We start from the raw sequence: 12,125 nt of genomic DNA, 5'->3' as shown, positions 1-12,125 counted from the left end.
CTATCAGTTCTCTGTTCGTGACAGAATTATATTACAGTATGAGAATACAGTAGTTTATACTTCGATATGGTAAAAAAATCCAGATGAACTAGTTTTCTGTATGTCTTGGCTGCCACCTTATAGCCATCCAGAGTTATGCAGGCCTGTTCTGCTAGCTCTTCAAATAGATAAGTCTTTAAGGGATCAGTACAGATAGTCCACAACTTACAACCACAACTGAGCCCAAAACAAGACAGCTGTTAAATGAGTTTTGCCCCATTTGACAACCTTTCTTGCCACAGTTGTTAAATGAATCACTGTAATTATTAAATTATCAACATGGTTGTTAAGTGAACCTGGCTTTGCTTCTCAGATTACAAAAAGTGATCACATGACCCTGGGACACTGCAACCGTTATAACTATGATTCAATTGCCAAGCATCCGAATGTGGATCACGTGACCATGGGGATGCTGCAACGGTTGCAAGTGTGAAAAATTGTCATAAGTCACTTTTTTTCAGTGGTTGTAATACTGAATAGTCACTAAACAAACTGTTGTAAGTTGAGGACTATCTGTATTGCATATGCAAAGACCATGCACTATAAATGTGCATATGCATCCTGTGATGTTATAAAGACAAGCATCTAGCTAACTTTATATATAAGGCAATCTAATAAGCTATCACCTTATTTTCTCTACCGTTTCTTATTTTGTGAAGCTAACATGAACCCCAATCAAGAAATTTCCTTTACTTCATGAGATTTTGCCCATGCCTCTCCCTGTCATAGATAAGAAACTGCTTACTTTCAGTTCTCCTTTTGGCTGCATGTTGTCTTGCTGTGATGAATCTTTCTCTTCATAATGGCAGCATAGGCACCTGGGAGTAGGAAAATTTCCACATAAAATGTCGCCCATTTTCTTTGGCCCTCAAACAGCTTGATTTTCTGTCTCTCATATTATTTTCTGTTTACCAAAGATAGGAAACGTATGAATGTTCATATGACTTGCATGAGGTCTCTCGTGACTCATAAGAACTCACTTTCTTCTACAATTTTAGGCCAATAATTCAAATGTATTCTTTGTGTAACTCTTTCATTTTAACAAATATTGTTCCAGATAATGTGCATGTTTCCAAATGTACAACTTAATCATAAACTTGAACACAAAATAAAAATCTAGACCCAAGTCTATATTGTTAACCCCCAGCACAAATGACCAATGGGGAAAGCATTAATATATATGAGAATGTATGTTTTGCAGTTTGTAGGCTTCCTTTTCACAGCTGTGATACTTATGGAGCAGATTAACTTTGCTGCTCCAGAACTTAGCCTGTATCCAGGGGCAACCCTTTTGCATTATTCCAACCTTTCAATGGGAGCTGCGCTAATCATTTCCCTGGTGACCAGTGGGGGCAAGGGATAAGGCAATAATGAAAAGTGAGGGTGTTGGGAACTGTCTTGAGGGGAATTGGTGGGCGGTGTTTAAAATTTATGTTCAACTCTTTGGGAGCTTGTGGTAAAATAACAAGATCTGAACCTATGCCATCAGTTTTTGGCCTATTGGTATACTATATAGTAATGGTTAAGACACCAGGCTAAAAACGGACACTGTGAGTTCTAGTCCAGCTTTAGGCATGAAGTCAATTGAGTGACCTTAGGTCTGTCACTCTTTCTCAGTCTTGGGAAGCAGCCAATGGGTGAGGCACTTCCAAAACATCTTGCCAATAAATTTCAGGGACGGATCCAGGTAATCACACGAGTCAACACTGACTTGAAGGCGCATATACACATGTTACAGTATTATTTTCCCACTTTTTTGTTCTTGCTTGAAGTGTTATAGCATGCAGTCCATACAACTTCTCTCTGTATTTTATTTCAAGAAAACCTGAGCTATCCCATCCCTTCCAGTTGGTAAATCATGATTAAATGCAGACTGGTTCATGCATGCTGGTCTCATTTTACTGTTTACTTCCCCTAACACAGCAATAGTAATAATTATATGTGCTTATGATTTATACAGCTGGCAGCACAGCTTGAGGGAATGTAGATAGACAATTAAGGATTTATTCTGTGTCCCCTTTTTGTCTATCACAGTGCCTGCTTTGTTTTATGCACAAGACGATTAATCTTCTGTTTTTCTTCCCAGCTTCACATGCTCTGACTCTTTGATTCTCCTTCTGATAGATGTAGTTACCTAGGTGGTAAGCTTCACTCATGCCTATCACGTATTTCCTGTAACTAAATCTTTTTTCTGTTAGTTACATATCCTGCTTCACCAGTAATTACTCATATCAAATTCCTGCTCTCAGGAAGGTTCACAGTGCCTACAAAATGCTGCAACTCCTGTTATGTATGGGGTTTAATAACACTGCAAGCATCGGCTCTATCGATACACCAGGTGGCGCGGGCCCGAAACTGCTGCGGCAGGAAGCAGCGTTTCGGTGGGAAAGCCAGGTTTAAATCTATTGGTTGGAAATGTACCTGGACTCGTGGCGGGAAAGCCAGGTTTAAATCTATTGGCTGGAAATGTACCTGGACAGGTATAAGGAGGGCACAGGTAACCCTATCCTCTCAGTACAGTTTCCGCCACCAAATAAAGAGCTGCTCTGATGTATTCTTCTGCCTGGCGTCCTCCACGCGTTCCAGAACTGACTACACAATAACTCCCAACATTATGAAAGCAAAGAAAATTAAAATTGTACATTTACTGGGCTTCATTCAGAAATGAATGTATTGGATTGCACTGGCATTCCTGAACAGCGCAAAGCTGAATTTACGTTTTTTAAAAAAGCCCTCTCTATATTTTAGGTAACATTTACTGTGCTACTTACAGCTTATCACATATGCTCAGGCTTTAAGCACATATTAGCAACTTGGCACCTGTTCAATGTCCTGCCAATTTCTGTTGCAATTATAATGTTCAGCATTGGTAACAGTACTAAAGCATGCACAATGGGGTGTATCCTGCCTACAGGGCATTGATGGTATTTTGAAAACAAACACAAGCTTCCCAAAGAGGCCCCAGGGCTGAGCAGAGCTTACTAGAAGTGGCGTGCTAAAAAGCCAGATTATGCCTAGAGAGCAGCAACCAGATAGAATTTTCTGTATTCTCTTTGATGCCCGCTAGAGGTCGCACAGTTCCAAGCCAGACCTGGTCGCTTTACTATTGATTTTGCTCATGATCTCTGAATTAGAAAAGGGGCAAAAAAAAGAGTGTATAGCATTCTAAGAAAAAGCCAATAATAGCCATTTCTTAAAAAATCTTACGGGAATTGTTCTTTTGTTCGCTTTTCTTTTCAACCTCTGGCCACTCTCAGCCGTGTTATGACCCCTTTCTAAGCAGCGGTTTAGCTTACGCTTTCTGCATTAGTTTGTCCCATTCAAGATCCCGTCCTAATCTTCTGTTCCAGCATCTTTCCCACCTTTTTCGCCAGGTCAGCTCCGCCCTTTCGGCCCAGCAAAGCCCGCCTTCTTTCTCTATACGTGAATCAGCTGATCCCAGCGTGCCTTGGAAGCCGCGGCTGATTTGGGCAATTAAAGCGCGGTCGCGAGACTTCAGGTGAGAGGGAGTTGCTGCCCGGTGTGGGAGAAGGCGGGGGTGGAGTTGCGGGTCCTTAGCGCGGGAACCCCCCCCCCCGCGCTCTCCCCCTTCCTGAAACCTTCGAAACGGAGAGCGCGAGGAGGCGCGCGGGCAGAGTTCCCGCCTGGCTGGGCTGTTGTGGAAACTTCAGTCGCGCGTTAGGAGCGGGAGGGAGCAGCCCGAGAGGCTTCTCTGCCTGTTGCTCACACGAGCTCCGGGCTTTCGGCCCCTTCAACTCGACACCAGAGCCAGTAGTCTCCTCGTTCCCAAAAGAGGAGAATTTTTGTAGCTCGGGGTTTGACCTGAAGGGGTCCTTGGGGCTCTCCGAGCTTGCTTGCTTTTCTTCCAGACGTTTCATTACCCAAACTAGGTGACGTCGTCAGCGCTGCTTCGTTTGGGTCAGGGGTAGGCAACCTTGGCTCTTTTATGACTCGCGGACTTCAACTCCCAGAATTCCTGAGCCAGCATAGCTGGCTCAGGAATTCTGGGAGTTGAAGTCCGCGAGTCATAAGAGTCATAAAAGAGCCAAGGTTGCCGACCCCTGGTTTGGGTGATGAAACGTCTGGAAGAAAACAAGCAAGCAAGCCCGGAGAGCGTCAGGGTCACCTTTTTGCCCGTTTCCTTTCCTGAGTTGAACTTTTTACTGGGAAACGCATGTGGGTTTGCTCTCCTGTGATTCAGCCCGTCCCCAATTCTAAGAAGAACGTTCCCAGGAATTCTTCGGAAAATACGATACCAGTTGGATATGGGCTCTCTATTCTCTCCCCTACACCTGCTAAAAATCAATATGCTGCCCTTGACTTTGGAGAACGTTTATCAGGCCCTGGGTTTATTGGGGGGGGATAGTGGGTTCTAAAACCTGAAAACCTGGCTCTTTGAGCTCTCCGGCCCAGGCTGAGAATTTTTTAACTGGGGTTTTAATTCTAGGGATGATTTAATCTTTTTTAATTTGTTTTTAACTTTTGTATTGGTTGTTTTAAATGCCCTGTAAACCGCCCTGAGTCCTTCGGGAAAGGGCGGTATATAAGTTTAATAAAATAAATAAAATAAATGCCACAAATAAGGGGAAGGTGTTGTAAATGTGATGCCATGGGCCCTTATAAAAAATAATAAAGGTGGGATTTTAAAAAAATCTAAAGGTGTGTGTGTAATATATATGAATGAGATAGGAAAAAACTTAATAGTTAGAATATAACTATAACTATAACTCTCAGGGATGACTCACACCCTGGACGGTATCTCTTTACTCTCCTACCATCTGGTAGGAGATATAGGAATATAGCCAGCCGTACCAACAGGCTGAAAAATAGCTTTTATCCGTGGGGTATTAGGCTTTTAAATGAGACATAATCTTATGCAGAATTGACTTGGGAGGCCGGTGTGTGGTGTAGTTGGTTCACATGGTGTGGTAGGATGGAGGGTTTGTTGTCACTGTGTGTTGTGGGGAGAGAGCAGGGGGGGGGAGGCTCAGCTAATCTCAATGTACACATGATGTACTTTGACAATAAAGGTTTATTATTATTATAAATCAAGGTGACAAATACACCTAATACTCCTGCCTTCTGTTTTCCCAACAACCACCTTGGGAAGTGGGCTGGGCTGAGAGAGGAGGAGTGGCCCAAAATCACCCAGCCAGCTTATTTTCTCCTGAGTATGGATGGCTTCTTACGTAACCAAAATGGCACCATCCACCATCCATGAGAGTTACTGCCTGAGTTGGGGAATTTCAGGTTCTATAGAGATTCAAACTCTTTGGCGAAAAGGAACAATAAGTCCTAAACTCTTTGAAATAGTCCAGAGGATTTGGCTTGATTCAGTACCTATGGAAAATTGGGCTATATTTTCCAAGGTGTTTGAATGAATGGAAGTATTATGAATGCAGGTGCAGCTGTTTGGGACAACAAAGAAGAGTGATCTGCACTGCAGCACTTAGCAGAAAAGCCAGCTACTTTAAGAATCTCTTATTGTCTGATTAGCAAGTTAAATGCTGACAGGATGGTGTGGATAAGTTGGATAAGTAACTGGCTGAAGAGCCATGTTCAAAGATTGCTCATCAGTTATTCCTTATCAAGCTGGAGGGTAGCCTCACATGAGAAGAGATAAGATTTAGCCCTAGGCAACAAATGCTAGTTTCTCAGCCCTGGCAATTTTAAGATGTATGGATTTTAAGATCTGGGATTAAATTAAGATCTATTTGAAAACTATTCACTAAAAACCAAAGTAAATTCGAGTAAATGGACAGGTTCTAAGAACAACAGTAAGAATAACAGCTTAGAAATTAAGGCCTATGGAAATAGATTGAAGGAATCAATTTTTAGGATTCTTATATGAAAATATGTGGCAGGCAAAGCCAAGAACAGCATGTAACAACTCAGTCAGAATTCAGTTCTTTATTTGCTTACATACAATAGAATGTTGCCAGACTAAATCCTTACTACTTTTACCCTACCATAGTATACTGGGAGGTTCTAAGGCAGGGGTCTTCAAACTTGGTCCTCTTATGACTTGTGGACTTCAACTCCCTGGCTGAGGAATGCTGGGAGTTGAAGTCCACAAGTCATAAAAGGGCAAAGTTTGAAGACTTGCTATCCTTACTCTCTCTGTTTCCTATTCATCTCTGTACTGTGCTGCCTCCTGTCTCACCCCCCTTTCTTGAATGTGCTCCCCCCTTCACTGTAGTCCATCACACCAGCTCCCCCTCCATAGGCACCGTCTCTCACAATAAGATAAAATTATTCTAAACTAAGTATATAGTACTGACATTCTTATTTATATATGTGTAGGATATCTGTCATTTTAAAAATACAGTATGTTACTATGACAAGCTAAACCACTATAATCCCTAATTTTTAAAGAAAGGCGCATTTCCTCTGGGTTTTTTTTTTAATCCCATTTATATCCCGCCCTTCTCCGAAGACTCAGGGCAGCTTACAATGTAAGCACAAACCAATGTGCTTAGCAATTTTCTCTTAATGCTTTGGTTTCATGAAGAAAATTATATTTTTTTGGATTTCAGTAAATGGGAGAAGCTAAAGTTATAATTTGAATGCTTTTTTGAAATTATTAGTTATTTCTATGACATAGTCTTGGCACAAGATGAGTCTTATTTGGTAAACTGTAGAAAGTCCCTACATTCACTCATTGCAATATGCTGTGATTTGAGATGGAATAGTCATTCCTGTTTTTAGTAAATATCAATAAAAAAAATCAAGTATAGTTTGTGTAAACTAACTTCTATAAGCAATAACTTGGCTTGTAGATCCTTGCAAACTAGCTTGCTAACTGCAATTCATGTTTTTACATTAAATCATAGCTTATTTTGATTATCTGCATAGATTTTGTAGGGGTAAAATATAATCAGATATGATAAAGTGTGGATCTGTATGGAATCAATGCATGAGTATTGCAATAAATTACTTAGAATGTAACATTTATTAATTTTTTTTATATTGCAATGCTAATTATTATACAGGTAGTCCTCAATGCACAACCATTCATTTAATAATAGTTTAGAGTTGCAATGATGCTGATAAAACTGGTTTACAACATAACCCTAGCAGTCACATGATCACAATTTCAATGCTTGGCAACTGGCTCTCATTTATGATGGTTACAGAATCCTGTAGCCATGTGATCATGATTTGAGACCTTTCCTGCAGGCTTCTGACAAGTAAAGTCAATTGGGAAGCCAAATTTGTTAATGGCTATGGTGATTCACTTAATGACCAAAGTAAAATGGTTGTACTGGTCACATGATGACTCACTTAACAACTGTCACTTAGCGACCAAAATTCTGGTCTGAATTGTGATTGTAAGTCAAAGACTACCTATAGTAGGGGTCACCAATCCCCAGTCCGTGGACTGGTACCGGGCTGCGGCATGCCAGCAACCAGGCCGCACAAACAAGCAAAGCCCCATCTGTGAGATGCAGGCAGCACACAAAACCATGCACCCTACGGTCCATGGAAAAACCTCTCATCATGTAACCTGGTGCCCAAAAGGTTGGGGACCTCTGACCTATAGTACAAGCCTTTCAGCTACCTGCTGTTGGTTTAGTTATTGCTTTTATAATGTGATATTAGCTAGCTTTAGGGGAATACATTTCTTGTTTTCCTAGCAGTCTACTTTTACCAAGATAAGATCCATACCAAGACTATATCATGATAATAGCTAAGCTACTAAGAAATTTTCAGCCATCATCCCTCTCTTTCTTATAGCTAAGTATTTGTTGTGTCCCTTCAGGAAAAAATTAACATTATAGTTATTCCGTTTGAGTATTAAATCTCACAACCTTATTACAGTAACTAAATAATGAAACAGGGAAGATCTCTGCCTCAGCAATGCCAAACAGAGAAACAACATGCACTACAAAAGGCCTGCCTTAGACTCCCTGGGAGAATGCTGGCAAGATGGCTCATAGCAGTGCATATATTCCTCCTGCCAAACTCCAGCACACCAAAGAATTGCTAAGTTGGATCCAGCTGCTTTTCTGCCAGCAGGAGAATCCCTTCTGTGACATTTAGCTCAGCACTGCAGCCTGTGGGAAGTGGAATGAATGCTAATGTGCATAGATCTTTACAGTTCTTAGTAGCACCTCCCTCACTGTTCCTGGGCAGATTTAAAGGGGGTGGGGGGGGAGGTTGTCTTGGAAACTAGAGGAGAAATGGACAAATATCATATTGTCTTCTGCTCCTCCTGTGGAATTCTGCATGGAATCAGAAGCTCTCAGCCTACTGAGACTGTCCATACTCTTGAATGAACTCTCAGGCTTGGATGGGGTGTGAGGCTGATGTTTGAATTGGCCTTGGAGAATTGAATAACCATAAACATGGCATCATGGTAGGTATTCTATATGTGCTAAAAGTGAGTCTACTTAATTGTTAAAATGTACTATATGTTTAATGTGTCACTGGTTGGTGATATGTTAGTAAACACTTAAAAGAATTGTATGCACAGTACAGGGATTCATCTAGCTGAAGAGCTCAATTTTTTTAACAACTAGCCATTACTGTTACTTTTTGCATAATATCTGTAAGCATTAAGCTTGTTGTAATTAGGAAGACCTGCATCCTAAATTGTAGGGAAATCATGTTATTTCTGATATGCTAGCAATTAGAGCTTTTAAATGTAAGGTATACATTTATACCTGTATGGGTATATTGTGAGGAGTATCAGTATCAGCTAATTGAACTAAAATATGACATTTTCATACTTTTATAAATGTCATGATGTAAATTTGGTTCTCTGAACGTTTCCTTCACTTCACTTCACCTGTTTTAAATTTGTAGTCCATAGAAATATAAATAAGCTGCTGCTTGCCATTGTATTTATGGATTGATTCTTGCCGGGCAATGCACTGTTTTCTGAATGCTTACACATTTACTGTTTAATCATCTGTTGTGTTGCAGCAGGCCAAGTATATTCTTTAACACCTATCAGTGCTAGCAGGTTTGGCTGAAGATGTTGGCTGTCTTTAAGACAACAGGCTTTGAAGCATTTCTTCTCTAAAAGTGGATGTGATAACTATAATGAACCTTTATTGGTAAATTGCTTTTTTAACAGAATATCATAGAGTAGATATCTTTATCATTACACTTTTGTGTTATCCTTTACTGACTGTATCATTCTTAGACTTTGTAGTATGTAGCTTCATTCTGCCTGAATCTCACCTAAGCTTGTTTTGTTTTTAATGATTTATCACATAGGCCTTTTATTATTTCAAAGAAGAATAACTCAATAATGGAGCATTCTCAGTGACTGATGGACTCAAAAGAAGAAAGGTAATAATTCTGCACTTCACACATAAAAGTCTCATAACTACCATTTGTATGTTTAGTCACATTCTGTAAATATCCAGCTACCTAAGTTACAGAACTATGGGATCTTTTTATTGTTCCTTATTGGTTTATATATGTATACGTTTGGCCAGATGAGTACTGTAATAGCATTTTGCTGAGTAATAAACTTAACTATTGTTGCCTAATAAAACTAATGAGATGATATTAGTTAATATATGTGCTTTTTAAAATTATATAGAATTTTAATCAGAGGACAAGGAGGATTATTGTTAGAATTGGAGTCAGATTATATAACATAGAAATATAGGCTACAGAATTTAAATGAAAGAATGAATGTTGTTGTTGTTAGTTGCGAAGTCGTGTCTGACCCATCGCGACCCTATGGACAATGTTCCTCCAGGCTTTCCTGTCCTCTACCATCTTCTGGAGTCCATTTAAGCTTACGCCTACTGCTTCAGTGACTCCATCCAGCCACCTCATTCTCTGTCGTCCCCTTCTTCTATTGCCCTCAATCTTTCCCAGCATTAGGCTCTTCTCCAGTGAGTCCTTCCTTCTCATTAGGTGGCCAAAGTATTTGAGTTTTAGCTTCAGGATCTGGCCTTCTAAAGAGCAGTCAGGGTTGATCTCCTCTAGGACTGACCGGTTTGATCGCCTTGCAGTCCAAGGGACTCGCAGGAGTCTTCTCCAGCACCAGAGTTCAAAGGCCTCAATTCTTTTGCGCTCAGCCTTTCTTATGGTCCAACTTTCACTGCCATACATTGCAACTGGGAAGACCATAGCCTTGACTATGAATAAATACATTCAAACCAAACAGGAGAACAGTAGGATTATCTAATTCAGAGGATATCTTTTTAAATAGAAAGCTTTTTAATTTTTTTACTCGTGCTCCCAAAATGTTCTTTGGGGTAGATTTGCATCTAAGTAAAGAAATTCAAAACACTTATGACATGTGCGACAAATCAATTCTGTTATGTGCCCGGATTTAAGTGTGTCACTGTTTCATATTTATGCTAGCTTAGCAGCCCAGGAAGGAGCGAGAGAGAGAGGCCTGGTCTACGTGTGGCAGGCTGGTTCCTGTTGTCCTACCCCAGAAAGACTTCCCGGTTGGACTGGAAAAAGAGTGTTGCAGGCAGCACTGGGAGAAAACCATGGTGTACTTTTGTCTGACGGTATGGAAGTTGGGTTTTAAAGAGCCATTTGCTTTTAAAGGAAAATAGCCGATTTTAAAATTCTATCAAGATAAATTTTCAACTAGCTATAAAACTTTTCAAAAGTTTTAATCTGATATTCAAAATGGTAATAGTTCATTTACACAAGGTTGTAATGTCTGCACTTGTATTCTTAATTGGCAAGTCAGAAATATATTAATGCCTTCTTTTTTAAAAAAAAAGTTTAATTTTTATACTGCAATGCTCTCGTGGATTCCTTGTGGTATACGGTGTATAATATAGTGTTGGAATGTGACGAAACACAGTTTCAGTTCTGTGTTTATTTTATATACTGATAGGACCTTGATTTGTGGGTATTTTGTTCCTATAGGTTTGTCTTCTCAAATTTTGAATAACGAATTATGGAGCTGTTGCATCTTTATGTTCAAGATGTATTACCACTTTATTCTTTTTCCCCCCCCTCAGACTGTATGTAATGAAACTTGAAGTTAATTTGAATAACTTTCTTTTCTTTCAGATGGCAAAGTTTATAGTTTTGGAAAACTTCCTTGGAGACTTGGGCTAGAACAGTCTTTTATTAATTGTCCCATACTGGAAAAAGCTTTGAATGGACAACATGTTGCTACGGTGGCAGCTGGCAGCTTTCACAGTGGAGCAGTAACTGAAGGAGGAGTGGTATATATGTGGGGGGAGAATTCTGCTGGTCAGTGTGCTGTGGCCAATCAGACTACTGTGCCAGAGCCCGCTCCCATCAGCATTTCTGATGATGAAGCTGGACCTTGCTTGCCGATTCGGATTTTGCAATTGACATGTGGAGAGGAGCACACCTTGGCACTCTCGCAAAGTAGAGAGATATGGGCATGGGGAAGTGGCTGTCAACTAGGCCTTATAAACAATACTTTTCCAGTGACCAAACCGCAAAAAGTTGAATATCTGGCAGGGCGTGTGGTGCTTCAGATTGCTTGTGGGACCCATCACAGCTTAGCCCTGGTACAATGCCTCCCCACTCAAGACTTAAAACTTCTCCCAGAGAGATGCAATCACTGCAGCCAGCTTCTCATTACCATGACTGATAAAGAAGACCATGTCATCATCTCTGATAACCACTGCTGTCCATTGGGTGTTGTACTGACTGAGTCTCATTCTGAGAATCGCACATCTTGTTCCTCGCTAGAAACTTTGGAAAGAAAGAGTTTAACAAGCAGCCAAGGTGAGGATTGTCAAAAAACCCTTTCAGAAGATCAGATGTTGCCTGGGGCAGAGTATGATGTAGCAAGTATATTTTCGAACAATGATGGACAGCAAGATAGCGGCATTTCTAGTCCAGGAAAGCCTTTGATCATTGACAAAACAGCAGTAAAGCAACACTTGACGAGCCTTTCAGATAATTCATTAAATGCAAGCAGGGAGCAGCAAATCAGCTCTCAACCTGAACAGGTATCCATCTGCATTTATTTGGCCATATTTTTCTTCCTTTCTATGTTGTGATATGTGCATGCAAAGTTCTTAAAACTTCTCATAAAAGCTCAAGGTCAAAATGGCCAGTAAGAAAAGAATTTCACATAAGGCAGACATGTCAAACACAAGGCCCGGGGGCCG

At 40.5% G+C, this 12,125-nt stretch overlaps 2 protein-coding genes across 4 annotated transcripts in view; one reads left to right on the top strand and one right to left on the bottom strand.

Moving 5' to 3' along the window:
* Positions 1 to 3,307, bottom strand: part of CDK15 (cyclin dependent kinase 15) — a 28,254-nt gene extending 24,947 nt beyond the window's left edge. Inside the window, exons 1-2 of the mRNA XM_081313309.1 lie at positions 3,247 to 3,307; positions 785 to 943 (exon numbers count right to left, since the gene is read on the bottom strand). Of these exons, the coding sequence (XP_081169435.1) occupies positions 785 to 895 (111 nt within the window). The 5' untranslated portion in view covers positions 896 to 943; positions 3,247 to 3,307. The remainder of the gene's footprint in view (positions 1 to 784; positions 944 to 3,246) is intronic.
* Positions 3,308 to 3,471: 164 nt separating this feature from the next.
* Positions 3,472 to 12,125, top strand: part of ALS2 (alsin Rho guanine nucleotide exchange factor ALS2) — a 57,378-nt gene continuing 48,724 nt past the window's right edge. For all 3 annotated transcript variants that reach the window (XM_081313308.1, XM_081313307.1, XM_081313306.1), the window contains exons 1-4: positions 3,472 to 3,538; positions 9,265 to 9,339; positions 10,372 to 10,526; positions 11,044 to 11,963. In XM_081313308.1, coding sequence (XP_081169434.1) covers positions 9,320 to 9,339; positions 10,372 to 10,526; positions 11,044 to 11,963 — 1,095 coding nt within the window. In that variant the 5' untranslated portion in view covers positions 3,472 to 3,538; positions 9,265 to 9,319. The remainder of the gene's footprint in view (positions 3,539 to 9,264; positions 9,340 to 10,371; positions 10,527 to 11,043; positions 11,964 to 12,125) is intronic.

This window comes from Vipera berus (assembly GCF_964194415.1).
Source record: "Vipera berus genome assembly, chromosome: 1".
NCBI lineage: Eukaryota > Metazoa > Chordata > Lepidosauria > Squamata > Viperidae > Vipera > Vipera berus.
Note: the sequence above shows the minus strand (reverse complement) of the source record. Positions and strands in the feature narration are given on the sequence as shown.